This window comes from Anolis carolinensis, unplaced genomic scaffold (assembly GCF_035594765.1).
Source record: "Anolis carolinensis isolate JA03-04 unplaced genomic scaffold, rAnoCar3.1.pri scaffold_9, whole genome shotgun sequence".
Lineage (NCBI taxonomy): Eukaryota > Metazoa > Chordata > Lepidosauria > Squamata > Dactyloidae > Anolis > Anolis carolinensis.
The window spans coordinates 19,138,538-19,157,163 of record NW_026943820.1 but is presented as its reverse complement, the minus strand read 5'-3'; the positions used below and the strand labels follow the sequence as shown (position 1 = coordinate 19,157,163).

General features: G+C 40.9%; 1 protein-coding gene across 1 annotated transcript in view; it reads right to left on the bottom strand.

Annotated features, from left to right (window-relative positions):
- The window catches only part of cmtm4 (CKLF like MARVEL transmembrane domain containing 4), a 42,530-nt gene that overhangs the window by 19,487 nt on the left and 4,417 nt on the right, over positions 1-18,626 (bottom strand). Inside the window, exon 2 of the mRNA XM_003225345.4 lies at positions 6,360-6,536. Within this exon, the coding sequence (XP_003225393.1) occupies positions 6,360-6,536 (177 nt within the window). The remainder of the gene's footprint in view (positions 1-6,359; positions 6,537-18,626) is intronic.

The window sequence follows — 18,626 nt, the reverse complement described above, 5'->3', positions numbered from 1 at the left end:
GGCGGCAGGCTTCCCTTTGGCTGGGCACTCTCTGGCGAAGTGGCCCCCGTTCCCGCAGTACCAGCAGAGGTTCAAGCGTTGACGACGGGCCTTCTCGGCGGCATCTAGTCTGGGACGCACATTGCCCAACTGCATCGGCACCTCCTCGCCTCCTCTGGGGTATGGGGTTGGCGGCGGGGGTCTCCACACCGGACGTGGCTGAACACTGGCGGGAGCGGGGGGTTTTGCCCCGGCTCTACCGCCCTGGCCTCGAACCCATTGTTTCCTGTTGGCAATCATGACTTCAGCCCGTAAACATTGATCAATGAGTGCCTCGAGGGTCTGGGGAGGATCCACCTTGGAGATTTCTTCCAGCATTTCAATGTTGAGACCCTCCCGAAATTGTCCTCTGAGGGCTACATCGTTCCAGCCGGTGTTGTGGGCCAGCACGCGGAACTCGGCTATGTACTGAGACATGGGTCTGTCTCCTTGAAGGAGGCGCCGGAGTTTGTGACCGGCTGCCTCCAAATTGTCCTCGATTCCCCAGGTCTCCTTAAGGTGATCCAAGAAGCGTTGTGCTGAACTTAGGTGGGGGGAGGCTTGATCAAACAGGGCCGTCGCCCAGCTAGCCGCTGGTCCGTCTAGAAGACTGTAGACCCACGCCACCTTGATGTCTTCTTGGGGAAACTCGGCATCACGGGCCTCTAGATAAGCTTGACATTGGCGGCGGAAAACATGAACCTTAGCAGCTTCTCCAGAAAACTTGGTAGGCAACGCCATGGCCGGGAGGCGAACTCCGCGCTCCCTCAACCCTTTTATTTCTCCATCCTGCGCGTTGAGTCTGTCACGGATGCGGTCCACTTCGTCCTTGCTGATGGTGTAGCTGAGCGGCTGTCCAGCCGGCGCGGCTCCGGTAGACATCCTGGCCTCGGTTAGTTGGTGCTTATGGGTGGCGGAGTCAAACTGTCACGACCCAGGCGGCAGAGGCACCAATAACCATACACAGAGGCCAGAATCTAACTAATATCTTTATTGAAGGAATATATAAAGTTAATAAAACAAGTATAGAAAATAGTCCAGAATTAGACCCTTCAGGAAAGGTCAGAATTAGTCCAAAAAAGCAATGTCCAATAAGAAATATTAAGGTCCAAAGTTGTAATCCAATAACCGAAACACTCACTTTGCCAAGCAAAGTGAGGGGAGATGACAAGGTCCTTAGTCCATAAAACTTGAGCGTGGCTAGGAAATAACTTGATACTTGAAACAAGGCTTGAACGTGGAACAAGGTAACTAAGAACAAGAACAAGGTCCGTGGAATAACTTGGTAAAATCCGTGAAACAAGGCAAGGATTAGTCCTGGGAAACAAGGCAAAGTCCGTCGGTAAACAAAGGCTGGGAAGCAAGGCGAAGGCTGGATAGCAAGGCAAGGCTTGAGCTGAAGCGAGGCTTGAATCGGAGCGCGCTGTCCAGACACAACTCGCTCCGTAGGCTGACGAATTGACTCCGCGAAGTTGCTACGCGGGCAAAACACCTATATAGAGTCCAACTTTCTCACCAAAGCGGTTCTCTGGGAATCAGAAACGAAAGCTAAACTCTGAGACCAGATGTTAAACTCCTTAAAGATTCTCACGAGAACCAATGTTAATTGGCAACATTCTTAGCTGCTATCCTCGCACTCCTGCGCGAAGCTGAATCCAAACTTCTCTGTTGTTTACAAAACTCCCGGCGCAAGAACACGGGAGAAGTAGGCTCTGGGGTTGTTTGACATACTTCTGGGGCACAACTTTCTTGCAGGTGCAAGGTTTCCAGATCTGCCTGGGAAGGATCTGGCTGAGAGGAATCCAGTTCAGACTGGGAAGGTAAAAAACCCAAGTTTTCATCTTCATCAGGGATTACAATGTCCTGAGCAGGACTACAAGGCCCATGGTTCATCACACAATCTGCTTGTCGGGGGTAGAGAATCGGGCCACCTGTAGAGCATTTGTGGATTGCGGTTGCTCTAGGAACATTATAACTCCGGAATTAGCGGAGGCGCTAAAATGCCAGCAGACAGTGCTTAAAGCCCCAATTGCATTTTCGCAGTTGGATGGATCGGTTGCTGCTGGGGAAGTATCCACGAAGGAAATACAGGGGATCCCATGTGAAATAGGCAAATGGGAAGGAAGGATATCCTTTGTAATAGCCCCTATCGCCACGTACAATGTCATACTGGGGATCCCATGGCTAGAACAGGCGAACCCCGAAGTAGATTGGAGGGTAAAGAGCATGTCATTTAAAGAGCAGCAAACACAATGGGAGATAAGCAAGATAGCAGAAGAAGAGAGCGAGGGAGATGAACCGGAGGAAGTAAACCAAGAACTATTGCCCCCTGAATACAGAGACTTTGTGGATGTGTTCAATCAGAAAGAAGCAAGTAAATTACCTCCCAAAAGGAATATAGAAGTGGAAATCGAAATAACCCCAGGGGCAAACTTACCAAAGCCAAAGGTTTACCCCATGTCTGTTCAGGAGAAGGAGGAATTGAGGAAATATATTGATAAAAACCTGGCGCGGGGCTTCATTAAGCCATCCAGCTCCCCTTTAGGAGCCCCCGTGTTATTTAGGAGAAAGAAAGACAACTCTTTAAGACTGTGCATTGACTATCGAAATTTAAATGCAATTACAAAGGACAATAAATACCCTATGCCGTTAGTAAAGGATCTGATTACCGTGTTAAAGAAAGGGAGCATATTTACCAAACTGGATTTAATCGAAGCTTATCATAAATTAAGAATCAAACCCGAGGATACTTGGAAAACTGCATTTCCTGCGCATTCGGACTTTTTGAATATTTAATTTTGCCTTTTGGATTAAAAAATGGCGGCTCTTGCTTTATGCAGCTTATAAATGAAATCTTGCACCCACTGTTGTACCGAGGGGTATTCATATTTTTAGATGATATCCTTATCGTGAGCGAGAACAGAGAGCAACACGTTGAACTGGTCCGGGAAGTTTTGCAAAAACTAAGAGAAGCAAAACTGTATGCAAAACTTTCCAAATGTGAATTCAACAAGACACAAATTGACTTTTTGGGGTATCGGATATCTCCGGAGGGGTTAGCTATGGACCCATCTAAAGTATCGGACGTAAGGGAATGGGGAGTACCTCAAACGAGGAGACAATTGCAATCGTTTCTAGGATTTGCGAATTTTTATAGATCGTTCATAAAGGGCTTTGCACAAATAACCGCACCCCTTACAGAACTCTTAAAAACAAAGGGGAAAGGGGAGACGGCGAAAGTGAAAGCCCCTGGCGCCAAACTGAGTTGGACGCCAGAATGCCAAAAGGCTTTTGAAACCCTAAAAGAACGCTTTACGGAAGAACCTGTCCTAAAGCATCCCGACATCCAGAGTCCTTTCATAATACATTGTGATGCTTCGGATTGTGCATATGGGGCAGTGTTATTGCAAAAGGATCAAAATGGGAATTTGAAACCTTGTGGATATTTATCACGAAAATTTAGCGAAACTGAGAAATGCTGGCCCATATGGGAAAAAGAAGCATTAGCTATATTAAAGGCCTTGGAATGCTGGCGGCACTTCCTTGAAGGAAGCGAAATCCCATTTGAAGTCTGGTCTGATCATAGGAACCTCCAGTACTTAAAGTCCCCACAAAAATTATCCCCCAAACAAATTAGATGGGTACAATACTTCAGCAGGTTCAATTTCCAATTGAAGTTTTTCCAAGGAAAACAGAATGTTTTGGCCGATGCCCTTTCGCGCATGCCTCAACACGAGGATGTAGCCGCAGCAAAGGAAGGAACGTTGTTTTCCGAAAGACAATGGGGTTTAGCTGTCAGTACAAGGGCGCAAGCTCAAAGGGAGAGCACGGCCGCTGTCAAATTTGACGAAGGTGATAGTTGGGAAAAGGAGCTGATACAGTCATATGAAAGGGACCAGTGGATTTTATCCAACGCAGAAAAAGGGGAGCAGAAGGGGGGATTTTGGTTTGTGAAAAAGAAACTGTACATTCCAGCAATATTGAGAACTAAGATTTTGCATCGTTTTCATAACAACCAGAGCGCTGGTCATATGGGGATTACAAAGACGACGAAGACGATAGCGAAACACTGTTGGTGGCCAGGGATGAGAAAGGACATAAAAAATTATGTTACCCAATGTGATGATTGTGCCATGAATAAATCGAGGGGAGGGGAGCCAATGGGACTATTACAACCGGTGGCAGAACCTACCAGGCCTTGGGAATGTGTAGCCATGGACTTTGTGGGGGAATTGCCTGTCAGCAAGGGACATCGCTATATATGGACAGTGTTAGACCTGTTTTCCAAACAGGCTCACTTCATAGCACTTGCGAAATTACCATCAGCAGAGAAACTGGCTGAATTATACATAAACCATATTTACAAACTTCATGGATGTCCTAGTAGGGTGGTCAGTGATAGGGGTGTTCAATTTACAGCAAAATTCTGGGGGAAATTCTTGGAAATGCTAGGAGCAGAAAGGAGCCTAAGTTCTGCTTTCCACCCCATGACAAATGGGGCGGTAGAATGTACCCAACAGACACTTGGGCAGTTCCTTCGCATATACTCTAATATGAGACAAAACGATTGGTCTAAGTGGCTAGCCTTCGCTGAACTAGCCTTTAATTCTACTATCCATTCTGCAACAAATAAAACCCCATTCGAAGTAGTTTATGGATATGAGGTCCAGCCTCTACCCCAATTGCCAAGGTGGGCAGAGGATGAAGAAGCAGGGGCAGGGAAATGGAAAGCACAAATGCTAGAATGTTGGGGTCAGGTGACAGCATCCTTAAAGGAAGCGCACAAAAAATATAAAACATTCGCAGACAAGAAAAGGATGGAAGGCGATAAACTGGAGAAGGGGGACTTAGTGTGGCTAAGCGCGCAGAACATCAAGCTGGGTCTACCTTCAAAAAAACTGGGCCCCAAGTTTATTGGACCCTTCAGAATACAGAAAGTCATAAACGAAGTGACTTTCCAATTATTCTTGCCGAAAAGTCTGGGGAAAATACATCCTGTATTCCATCGCAGCTTGTTAAAAAAGTATATGGGTACTTTAGATAAAATGGATACATAGTGTTCATGTTTGATTTGTTTCAGAGTCGTGACGGGGGAAGCACAGAAGAAGAGGTCGGCGAAAGGGGGGGCGCCATGTCATGGGGCCAATTCCCAGAGCTGAGTCTGCAAGCTCTGGAATTGGAGCCATAACAAAGAGCACTCCTCGACGGCTCATGAAAACACCTGGCAGCAGAGCATGGGAACTTGTGGAGTGAAAATCAAAACAATTATAATGAGTAGTTTGTGTGGAAATGGTAGAAATGTGATACAGGGGGTGGGGTTTGGTGATGATATTTACGTGTGATGTGACGTAGTAGCAAAGGTAATAAAATTGATTGTATGTAAACATTATGTCATTCTCGACTTTTCCCAAGTCGTGTATTCTTCAATAAAGATTGGTTTTGATAGCAGCTGTCTTTGATCTGCGTTCATGCTGATCGTTTGAAGTGAGCGTGACATAAGGTTACAGCAAACAACACATCCCAGAGTTCCTTTCTCTCTCCATTGGTGTGGAATTTGCATGACCCCACCCACTGCCTCTCCCTTAACCCTTTCCTACGGCACACAGCAAACAGAGAAGACTTGATCAACAACTGAACAGACTGAAGGGGGTTGGGGGATTGACTCGACAGGATGGAAGTTATAGTTCACCCTGCATCAAGACACAGCACTGTGACCTCCATGACCAACAGAACATACTGGAGTGGTTTGGGGAACTGACCCACCCATGTGGGAGTTGTAGTTCACCCTGCACCCAGAACCCCACCAATGATGAATCTGGATACATCCCAAAAAAGATGTCTTTTTCAAATCACCCGGGCACCGCCGAGTACCCAAGCTAGTAATAAATAAATAATGCATGAGGCATCTCTTTGTATATTAAGATAAATGGGTTAATTTCAAAATAGGATCCAATCTTTAGCACAGTGATCAATGTCTTATTGATTTAAAATGTTAACTTAATTTCTACTTATTTTTAAAACCGTATGTTGATTTTAAACACAATTTGAAAACTGTAGGCTGTGTTTTCCTCAAGCGTCAACAATAAAGACTTCCACTGAAGAAAATCCTGTCTTATACAGGAAAAACTATTCATAATACAATTTCAGCATGCAATGTTACACAACACTTATTATGCCAGTGGAGTTCATACTGAATTTAACGGAGCACATGTACTCCCTTGGTGCAAAGAGCATTCATGAAAAGTCTCAAGTTTCTGTATGAAGCTGGTAGAGCTTAAAGTCTAAACTTCAACTGTTTATTCAGCTATTTTTATAAAGTGAAGGTTTGGACGAGAACTTACTGTAATGTTCCAGTTGATCTGTGGTATTCTTGCATGGAGATTTAAACAGAACATAAGTAACAGAACTCCAGTAACTACTGATGCACTACAGCTGACAAATTCAAAGAAGTAAATGCCTTCACAAGGGGAGCATTCCATTATTGTCTCTATGCAGATAAAGGAAATCAGTGCCAAAACCTAAGGGAAAGAAAATGAAAAACTGTATCAAGGGATTCTGCATCCACAGATTCAAAAATCCAAGGCTTGAACACATTCTCCTTGATTTTATATAAGGAACATCATTTTACTATGCCACTGTATATATAATGAGATTTGAGTATCAATGAATTTTGGTATCAACAGGGGGTCCTGCTGCCAAACTCCAGTGGATATCAAGGTCCCTCTGTAAATACTCTGAATACCTAGTTCAGTTCAATAAAACTATATGAAACCATAAGACTAAAAATAAATGGATACGCTTTAAGTCATTTGAGAATCAGGGAAATGTTGTACAGTAAGACCCCCATAACCAAAGAACCCATATCTGTGGTTTCACTTACCTGTGGAAAATGGTCTTTCTACTAATTTGTCAGGTCCTACAGGTGAGTTGCATTGGAGGACCCAGCAAATTTCTAGAGTGGATACCTCTCTAGGAAAATCTAGGTTCTCCAATGCAATTCCACAGTATGTCGGAATCGGAAATAAGGTAATTTAATGGCATTTGGTCATTTCTGTATTATCGGGTAACTGCGACTCAGGCAGAAACGTATCCCCTGCAAACACGGGAGTTTATGCTATAATAACAACTTTATAAAATTACTTTATTCTTATAACCCACCTCCATCTCCCCAAAGAGACTTGGGAGGCTTACATGGGGGCCAAGCCCAAAAAACAAGATATAAACAAGATATAAAATAAAACATATATCAATATAATTAAGAGCACAGAATAAAAGTGTCATAAAATCCATCAGTGAACATCAGAAGATCCATTGGACAGAATGGGATTTACCTTGCAGGATACAGTGCCTATGGGTGCACCTACAATGCAGGATTAATGCACTTTAATATTTCAAGCCTATGGAAACCTGGGAGCTGTAGCCTTCTCTGGCAAAGGTGACTCGCCAAACTACAGCTCTTATGATTCCATAGCATTGAACCTTGGAAGCTAAAGTGGTGTCAGACTGCATTAATTCTACAGTGTAGATGCACACCCACGATTATGTTAGGAAAAGAGGCTTTTTTTGGACTTAGCAGGAAAGGGAAGTTGACATCTATAGGTCTGGGCAAACTCTGGGCCTACAGGTGTTTTGGACTTTAATTCCCACAATGCTGTTAGGAATTTTGGGAGTTGAAGTCCAAAACACCTGGAGGGCCAGAGCTTGCCCAGGCCTCTACACTGTATAGATAATGCAGCCCAACACAGCTTTTTAAAAATTATTTTTATTGCAAGATTTATAAGCAACAGTGTTACGTTTTCTTTAACACACACACACACACATATATATATATATAATTTTTCGTGATACAATAAAAACCAAATTGACTACTATGGATGGTTAGGGAAGAGGAGGAGAGGGGGGGTCAGGCGAGGAATTCGAGGGAAGGGAAAGGAACAAAAGGAGAAAAAAGGGGGGGAGGAAGAGAGAGAAAGATAAATAAAAAACAAAACAAAACAAAAAAACTGGGGGGGAAAACTATAGACACAGTTGCTATAATTTTCCTACTACAGTACTTCCAGAGTCCGTACCGTAGTCCGACACAGCTTTAACTGCCATGGCTCAATGCTTTGTGCTCCTGGGAGTTGTAGTTTTAAAAGGTCTTTTAGCCTTCTCTAGACTGGTGCCTCACCAAACTATGAATCCCATGATTACATAGCCTATAACCATGGCAGTTGAAGTGTCAGACTGCATTTCATGGTTTCAATCCACAGGAAAAGACATTCCGATTAAACCTAAGAGCAATCTTCTTGATGGTAAAACTACAACTCCCAGGATTCCACAGCCTTGAGCTGCGACAGTTCAAGTGGTGTCAAGCTGCATTAATCCCAGCATTATGTAATGAAAAAGTTATAACAAGACCAAAAAACATGAATGATAGTAATTGTTGTTATTGTTTGTTGTTGTTGTTGTTAATAGACTGCCCTATCTCCCCAAAGGGACTCTGGGCAGTTTCCAACTATATGGCAACCATTCTATGCTAAAGGAAACCCATACAACAGTTTACATCAAGACAAGGCACATTAGTCAATATAAACAAAGTAACTGTAACTTAATAAACAAAATTAAATAAAATAAAGACTAAAAAATAAAGATATAAAATAAGACATCATAAAAGACAACAACTCTGATAAAACACACTCAAAACAATATAGATAGATATATAACCGAGTATATTGAAAACTTCATCAGGCAAAGTTCAGAAAGCTCCTGTCCCTTTAATAGGTACATAATAGAATTCAAGAGATGTAGCTTGTCTATAAGAGTTTCCCTCTTCATTTATTATCAAAGGTGTAGAAGTCCTATTCTTTTTTCTTTTCTTTTTTTGCATTTGGGCTCTTGTTGCTGCTTGCCTTCAAATAGTTTCCAACTTATGGTAATCCTATTGTGTGTTTTTCCTGATGCTGAGAGTATGTGGCTGAACAGGATTCGAACTCTGTTCTCCAGAATGTAGTCCAGGGCCCTACGTGCCACTGGTTCCTATCCACACCTTTATTACAGAGTCAAGGATGGAGAGAACTGGGGGCCCTCCAGATGTTTCCTGAACTGTGTATATCATCATCCGTCATCACTGTCTATTTTGGATGATGGGAGTTGCAGTCCAATACACACCTCAATATACACTTTACGTTGTTGTGAATCATGCCATCATCGCCTTCACAAAATGGTCCCTAATCTGTGGATGCATTTGTACTGTAGGATTAATACAGTTTGATACCACTTTAACGACTCAATGCTATGGAATCATGGAGCTGTAGCTTTGCAAGATCTCTCGTCTTCTCCGCCAACTACAACTCCCAGGATTCAATTGAGCATTGGGCTATGGCAGTTAAAAGTGGTGTTAGACCAGGATCACTGGGTTGCTGTGAGTTTTCTGGGATGTATGGCCCATGTCCCAGAAGCATTCTCTCCTGATGTTTCACCTGCATCTATGGCAGGCATCCTCAGAGGTTGGAAACTAATCAAGTGGGGTTTATATATCTGCGGAAGGTCCAGGAGGGAGAAAGAAAGAGCTCTTATCTGTTGGAAGCATGTGTGAATGTTTCAATTGCCCACCTTGATTAGCATTGAATGGCCTTTCAGCTTCAAAGCTTGGCTGTTTCCTGCCTGGGGGAATCCTTTGTTAGGATGATTTATTACTTTTATTATTATTATTAGGCCTTGCTCCTGGGAAGGTTCCTCCACTGTGGCTCCCTACCTATCTATCTACCTTGCCACATATTCTCCACATTGTAGAGAATTGAGATAGTCAAGTTAATTAGGATTGTTGTTGTTGTTGTGTGCCTTCAAGTAATTTCAGACTTTGGGCGAGCCTAAGGTAAATGACCTTGGAGGGCCGCATCCGGCCCACGGGCCTTAGTTTGGGGACCCCTGATCTAGAAACACTCAGTATTTCTATCTATCAAAACTTCAGGTTATAGCAGCCTACTTCATCTGGATTGATCAAAGAGAGCAACATCACTTTACGTAATAGGAGTGGGATGCAAATTCACTCTAAGAGATAAAAATACCACAGCTGCTAAACTATAGCTATCGGAATTTCTTTCTTAATACTAAGTTTTAAATTTTAAACCACACAAAACATCTACCAATTCCCACATTCGTTTTGCCACTGTCAAAATGGTCAGCTGTCTCCTTATATTTTTGGCGAGATATGCAAACAAAATGAAATACATGTGACAGTTGATTCAGATTTTTAAAAATAATAATTCAGAGTTCATATTCCTGTTCCTCATCTTCCTCGATTCTAAATTTCATGTATCATCACAAATCAATACTAATATCCAGTTTATTACCTGTTCTCAAACAACCTTCTACCCCTCTTTGCATCTAGCAGAAATCAACTTCAGTTCGCATTAAGCCAAAGTTTTGCATGACTTCTGCCTACACAAGCAATTAGCCCAATATAAGATGGCTGTAATACGTCCACACTCAGGACTTCATCAGACAGAGTTGGGAAAAGCAGGGGAAAGTGGGGGAAATTGTCTTCTTGCATGTAGAATCATCGTCTTTGCATGGGATCCCAACTTTAAAGATGAAAGATTTACTTACCCCCATCACACAGGATAACCTCCTCCCACCTCACCCATCCTGATGAAAACAGGAGCCGAAATTAGAAGTGGCCCACCTGTTATAGTGCCTCAATTTTATCTAACGTAGGGCCGCCTTGCCCAGCATTCGGACCAAGAAGAGCCTTTATGTGGATGTCAAAGAGCCAATCCTCTCCCACTGTGGGTTAAATACCTGTGTAGGTGTCCCCTCTGAGCAGAGTGCATACACAACTCAAAGGCTGAGGCAATATTTTAAAGTAAACTGTACATCAGAGGTGCGCAATATTAATTCTCCAGATGTTATTTATCCAATATAACAAAAGGAAAACCTGCAGCCTAAAAATATCTGGAGGGCAACATTTTCTTCACTGATGGTGTAAATCAGAACTTTCCAAACATTTCATGTTTGTGGCAAACTTTCTAGACATGTATCATTTAATGACACATAATTTAATTTTACTAGTAAACTGGAGGTTAAACCGATTATTTAGAATTTATATGGACACATACATAAATTGTAACAATGAAATGTAATGGAACAAAACATTACAATCATTTGTTTATATTTTAAAAAAATACATATGATTGATTCCTTATTTCAAATAGACTCAGATATTTCTCGTTACATTCATACAACGTATCTAGACACTGCAGCTGACACACTAATGTGTTGCGAGACACAATTTGGAAAGTTCTGGTATAAATATTCATTAAAATTTTCACCTTTCCTGTGATCATGCCAACCAGTGGTATTTGTGCCACAAACGTATTAGTAAAGCAGGTTTTGTGTTGTAGGAGTGACTACAAAACTCTGTTCTGCATTCTCCAATTACCTCTATTTCTTGGGGGGGGGACTCTGATTTTAAGATCCTATATTCTTTATAGTTACAGTGGCTCAAGTACTGCAACCAGGTTTTGCTAATATATTTCTTCTCACTGCAAATATATATTAGTGCACATATTTTTGTATTTGACATCTGTGCATACGCTCTGTCTTTCTTTATTCTGCCTTTTAACAGTCGTTATGGTTAATCCTTTTGTTGTAGCTCAGCTTGAGCTGGAGCCAGACTTTGGCCCCATTCAAGACTTTAATTCTAGGCCTGAAATCCAGCTACCTTTGCCTGAATTGAAGCATTAAGACATTTAAACACTGCATTGAACCCATAGTTTCCTTTAGCTGCTTGCTTATTGCCATACATATTACTGCAATACATATTTAATCTCAACAGCTGTTTTTATAGGGATTAGTACCACTATTTTCCTCTAATCAATTTGCTGCATTTCATTTATTCGTTTTTGCTAAACTGAGAAACATCGGCACTGAAAATGGCTCAATTATTATTATTTCTAGGAACCTTCCTGTTTATCTGAAAGGATCTACAAAAAGACTTATTGTGTGGTTCAGTCATGTACTAACTCATGATTTTAGAAAACCACTGAATAGTCAAGCTTTTGCCTGAATACCCACAATGTTTCAGTAAGAATGTCACACTACCATAATTTATTTTTTAAATCTGGTGATACAGCATAACCAATCATGTAGAGTAATTTGAATTGTGGGAGGATTCAATTAGCATCCCCTTAAATGTATTCAATACTCCTTTTACATTCAAATTTAGATTGATAGTACTGTTCTAATTTAGCTTGGTCATTTCAAAGTAGGTCTCATGACTTTTTGATGTTATTGCATTTTGCTACAGCTAAAACAGTTGAGATAAATACAAATAGTTTTAGTAACATGCCTTAAAGACAGCACTGTTTCTCAAAGGGGAAACTACCATATTTACTTAAATTTAATGCTCACCATTTTGGCTAGATGACCTTGCCAAAATTAGGGTGAACATTAGATTCGTGTAATATGATAGTCTTAGTGCCTCCAATGGCGCAGCGGATTAAACTGCTGAGCTGCTGAACTTGCTGACGGAAACGTCAGTGGTTTGAATGCAGGGAGTGGGGTGAGCTCCCACTGTTAGCCCCAGCTTCTGCCAACCTAGCAGTTCAAAAACATGCAAATGTGAGTAGATCAATAAGTACTGCTCCAGTGGGAAGGTAATGGTGGCCACATGACTTTGGAGGTGTCTGGGCTCTTTGGCTTAGAAACAGAGATGAGCACCAACCCCCAAAGTCGGACACAATTAGACTTAACATGAGGGGAAAACCTTTACTACCTTATCACTGGGATGGATTTCCAACACTTCATGCACTGAAGTTCTTTTTTTATTGTACCTATGGTGCCACCATGTAGACAACTTGCATTTTCCTTGTCCACAATGACCATGTTAATATCATGGTTATTATATTGCTTATTATATTGAAGTGAGAGGGGCATTACTAGCCACACATTTCCTCTATGCAACCTCACCTCTGTGTAAATATTGTTACTAAACAAGAATGTTATAAAATTAAAGATATTTTCAAAATAGTTGTGAACATATTAATTAGTTTGGTAGTGTGTAAAAGTGGATGGTATTCAGTACAAGCACAGAATGGACACTATAATGAGCAGGCAAAGTAAGCAATCCATTGCCACTACAATGTGTGGTTGATTGACTATTAATTTTGAATCAAGAATTCTTAAAGAATTCACAAATATTTAGTTAATTTATACCCATTATTTCAGGGCCCCAAGAAAGCCTGCAATTTTTAAAATTGTAGTAGAAAAAGAGTAATGTTAAAAGACATCTGGAAAGATCAGAGCAACAGCTGAAATTAATCAATAATAATTAATGCAGCAAGCCTCCATTTCAAACACTGCATTTTTACAAACAGGGGTGGCAACTGCAACCTGGCAGATGTTGTTAAATATCAATTCCCAGTTTTTCTTACTATTGGCTTGTGTGGATGGGGCCTCTGGGAACTGCATTTTGACTATCTTTGGTTAGGCCAACCAATTCCCAGTCCTGTTTTAAATGAGACTACAAATTAACAATATAGGCACTATAAAACAATTGTATGTAAGCAATTCCACATTTTGTATTCGATCTCAAGGAAAAGAGACTCAAAAGCATTTGTACAGACAACGTGACTCCTTTTGGGATAGCAATATGACTCATTAGAATGATACCCTTTGAATAAAATTCTGCAGAAGCCACAAATCTCAGACCATAGTAAAAACTTCAGTCTCATGATAGCAACATCTCAATGCCTGCTTCAGCTTCTGACTTTAACGCTAAACTAATCATATAGAAAAAAATGTAGGGTTCATTAAAACGTAGATCCCTATGTTGTAAACAAAACAAAACAAAAACATTTAGGTGCTCCTAAGATTGTTATTATTATACTTCTGTGATGATAGTTATACTCTATGTATACAATCCAATAAAATAAGAATTAAAAGATAATTATTATTCTTGCAGTCTTCAGATTTATGCATGCCCAGGAAAATAAATAAAGTACCCTATTTACTCAAATCTAAGGCTCACTTTTTTGGGGCTAAATTACCTTGCCAAAATTAGAGTGCATGTTAGATTTGCGCAATACTGTAATCTTAGAACTGAGCCAAAGCAAAAGGCAAAGTTGCTTCAAGAGCACCTGAAACTCTTATTTGAGGAACATCACCTCTCATTTAATTGTCATGACTCAATGATACGCAATCCTAGGATTTGTAGTTTAGTGAGGCATCAGCTTTCTTTGACAGAGAAGGCTCAAGACCTGGTAAAACTAGAATCCCATGATTTCACAGCACTGAGCCATGACAGTTAAAAGTAGATTCATTCTACAGCATGAATGCACCTCAAGATTTTCTTTTCCATTGCTGAAAGCTTTGGTGTTTTAACACTTTTGTTTTTAAAGAAGGCATTCTAAGCAGGCAGCAACTATAAGGCACTCCTTTTTTTGGCCGAAGTACAAAGAGTGCACTTTTCGCCACTGCACATTGCATTCGGCACAAATACTTTTTTTGGTTTCGGGGTTTTGAAAATTGTGGTGTGCATTAGATTCAATGACACATCAGACTTGAGAAAATACAGTATTTGCTGAACAGGTAAGAAACTTCCTAATGCTAACACAAGTACGGTGTATCCATTTCCCTACTGCGTCCCACTCCCAGCAAAAGCACTTTACGAACAGAGGGCATAGGCCCATGGGATGCTGATTTTTAGACCAAATCGAAAAGAAAGTAGGAGGAGTGCATTATTTGTAGTTTAAATGTGGTCCTTAAAACTTTGCACAAGAATAGCATGCCCACTGAAATGGCTTGATGCACTGAGTACACAAGCACACATATGCAAATATTAGGGCAGAGAAATATAAACTTCCATAGCAAATTACTACAATGTATTTAATATACTGGCAATTCTACATTCAACTGGACAGCCTTTAGCTAATAGTTCAAAATAGACATTCCCTGCCACCATCTATAGAACTCAACATGCATAAAGGAAGTGATATTCTACAGAAAGAGATAGTGATAAACACACAAAATAGCCATGGACAAGTCAAACCTTAGCTCTTGATTGCAATTAAAACAAACGTAAAGCACTTTAGGAGCTTTTTCAGAGCAATTTTTAAAATTATCTTCTATTCTTGGCTGAAACAAAGCTGTTTTGAATTATGCCTTAAAATAAAAAAAAATCCACTGTTTGGTTTTAAAAAAAGAAAAGAAAGAAATCACACTTCCAGCAGTTCATATCACAACATTTAAGTTGCTTACCTAAAAATATGTCAATATCTTGAACTGTAAAAAAATATTGACCCTTTTTTTTCTAAAGTGACAGGAAGAATGATCAAGCAAATCATTTCTACAAAAAATGAAGTTTGTCAGAAATTGAACTGGAAAATATAAATTTCAAGTTCCATTTTCTGAGTCACATTCCTTAAAGAAACTACAGTTGACCCACCCCTCTCTCTCAATTTGCAGGTTTCTCTTTTACAGATTTAACCAGGAGATCTGCAGAACACCTTACAGGAAAGGGGTCCGTCATTCTTCAAAGGAGACGGGTGTTGGTCGTAAGCGACTCCCTCCTGAAAGGAACAGAAGTAGTGATTTAAAAACCGGATAGGGTATCTGAGATTTTGGCTTCATCAAAAGAAGTATAGTGTCTAGATCGAGGGAAGTCATGGTGCCTCTCAATTTTGCTCTGGTTAGACCTCATTGGAATGCTGTGTCCAATTCCGGGCATCACAGTTTAAAAGAGATATTGACAAGATGAAAGGTGTCCAGAGGAGGGCAACTAAAATGAGACCATGCCCTAGGAGAAGCTTCTTAAAGAGCTGGGTATGTTTAGCCTGAAGAAGAGAAGGTTGAGGGGAGACATGATAGCCATGTATAAATATGTGAAAAAGTGTCATAAGGAAGAGGGATCAGGCTTGTTTTCTGCTGCCCTGGAGACTAGGACGCAGAACAATGGGTTCAAATGACAGGAAAGGAGATTCCACCTCAACATGAGGAAGAACTTTCTGACTGTAAGAGCTGTTCAGTAGTGGAACTCTCTGCCACAAAGTGTGGTGGAAGCTTTTTCCTTGGAAGCTTTTAAGCAGAGATTGGATGGCCATCTGTCAGGAGTATTTTGATTGTGCCTTTCTTGCATTGCAGGGGGTTGGAATAGATGGCCCATGAATCTATGACCATTTCTGGCTTTGCAGCTCCTGTTTAACTGGCTCGATCTCCTAACTTCACTCCTTCTGCTGCCCCTCTGCCTGTCTTTCCATGTTCTTCTTAAAAGCACCAGTTCCTTACTCCATTTACCACCTTTCCACCACAAAGTATCAGACTAATTTAACTCCCTTTTCCCAACAACCTACTCCTCAACTACCTCTTGGTGCTGCGGGATTTCAAATCCACATTCTAAACCAACAATTAACCCGCTTTCCTCTCTTCTTCTGCCACTAGATTTCAAAACTCCTTTTCAGCCAAAAAAGAGTTTAAAATCTGGTGGAAGAAAGACAAAGGGATGGCAACAGATCATTAGGATGTGATTTCAAATCTGGCAGCAGAAGAAGAGAGGTGAGGAGGCTGACTGTTGGGAATTTGACTTTACAATTTTATATAAGAGAAACTATTGTATATAATGAGACTTGAGCATCAATGGATTTTGGTATCCAAAGGGAACCAAATCTTGGCGAATGCCAAAAGCCTACTGCACAATAGGAAACAAAGCAAATGAATATTCATTTGTCAAAGCTACACAATTCACACAATATGTGCAACTCTACCATGTGAGCAGGTGTTTTGTGGAAGCTGAATTCTGAAGACAGTGAAGTGTGACATAGGACCAGTTCTGGACACAGCATAAAGGTGATACTGTACTCACGATTGATAACAGCCCTCAAAAGAGGAAGCTCAAATAATAATTATCTACATGTTTGTGATTATATATCATAGAATCACAGTTTGAAAATGTGGGAGTTCTGGAAGCCACCGAGGTACAGCACTATCCTGAGTGTGCATAGTTTTCTTCCTCTGCTTATGCTTCTTTCTGTTTCCCTAATGATGAGGAAACAAAGTCTAGTATCAGTGGCTGAGAGGGAGGCTAAATGCACACCCTTCATCTTCAATGCCTCAGAACTGACCTCAGATTCAAGGAGTGATCTCTTGGTGGTCGGTCGGGAAAGCAAACTGGAGACTGTTGGTACCGACATCGGTACAGAAACTGTGGCAGAGGCCAGAACCAAGGGCTTAGAGTCTTCTCATGCAAGAGAACCTTGAGGCTTGTTTCACAGTTCGGTGCCTGGGGTGGGAAGGCCTTCATCGCTTTGATGTTAACTTTGTTGAAGGATGTTTATGCATGTAACAGTAAATCATTGTTTAGCATTATGTGAAAAAGCACATTTTGTTTTACTGTAATCTGTATATCTAATCTTGCAACGGTCTTTCTTTTTTAAAGGTACACAATGTGTCAATATTACAGTGGTTAAGACAAAAGTAGCAGCATCAAAGCAACAAGCAAAAAAGCAAAGAAACCAAACTAGTCAAATCTGCAAAAGAGAAACCTGTGAATGTGGGAGCTAAGTACAGTCATCTACCTTGGAGATTTGGTATATGGAAATAAGTTTATAAGTTTATTAAATAAACAAAAATAAATCACCCGAACAACATGTGAAAATGATTTCCTTAAGCAGAATTTTAAACTAACAGAAGATGACTTCACAGAACAAGAAAAGGAGCAAAGACAACTTAGTGAGTTGCTAATAGGTAGTTACTTCCTTCCCCAATTGCCTCTAAAAGGCTGCTGGGGAGTTATCTTGCTCTGGATAAGAAGCAAATCCAAACTGAACTCAACCAACAAAAGAGGAACAGCAGAAGAGGAACCAAACAGCAAAGTTGGTTAAAGTCAAAAGGACAATAGAGGCAGTGAAAAACGTATGTACAAATGGATCCGAATTAGGTATGTTTCCATTAACATATAGGTGCCTAGGTCCATTAACATATAGGTGCCCTTTTATGTGAACAACGAGACTGTCTAAATACTGTTGACTTAAGCAAAAACGTGGGACTCCGCTCAAGATGCAGGCCCAAGACATGGACAAAGGGCAGGTCTCGGCCCACCAGAGCTGCTGGCCACAGTGCCTACGGCCACAGAAAACATCACGGTGGCCGGTTACACCAGTGGACACCATGAAGAAGCCAACACCATGCCCCTTCCTCCAGTAGTGTGTTCATGATAGCTAAGTGAAATTCCCATCTTAGTACTGAAGTATAAAAAAATATTCCAGTTATCTAGTTGCATCTGTCCCTATTTCAAAGCAAACAGGAAAAGATATAAGTATTTCAATGCTGCCATTCTATGCAGTTTTCCAAAATTAACATGAGATGTCCTTCTAATTAAATGTGTCTAAATACTGCATAATATTCTACCTGATCTACTGGAGCAAAAGCTTTCATAGGGAAAGCCACTTGCCTCATCAGATATATTAAACCAGAAGTTTCTCAAACTGTGCTCCTCCAGATGTTTTGGACTTCAGCTCCTACAATTCCTAACAGCTGGTAAGCTGGCTAGGATATCTGGGAGCTGAAGTTCAAAACATCTGGAGAAACACAGTTTGAGAAACGCTGCATTAAACAATAGGTGGATTAATCAG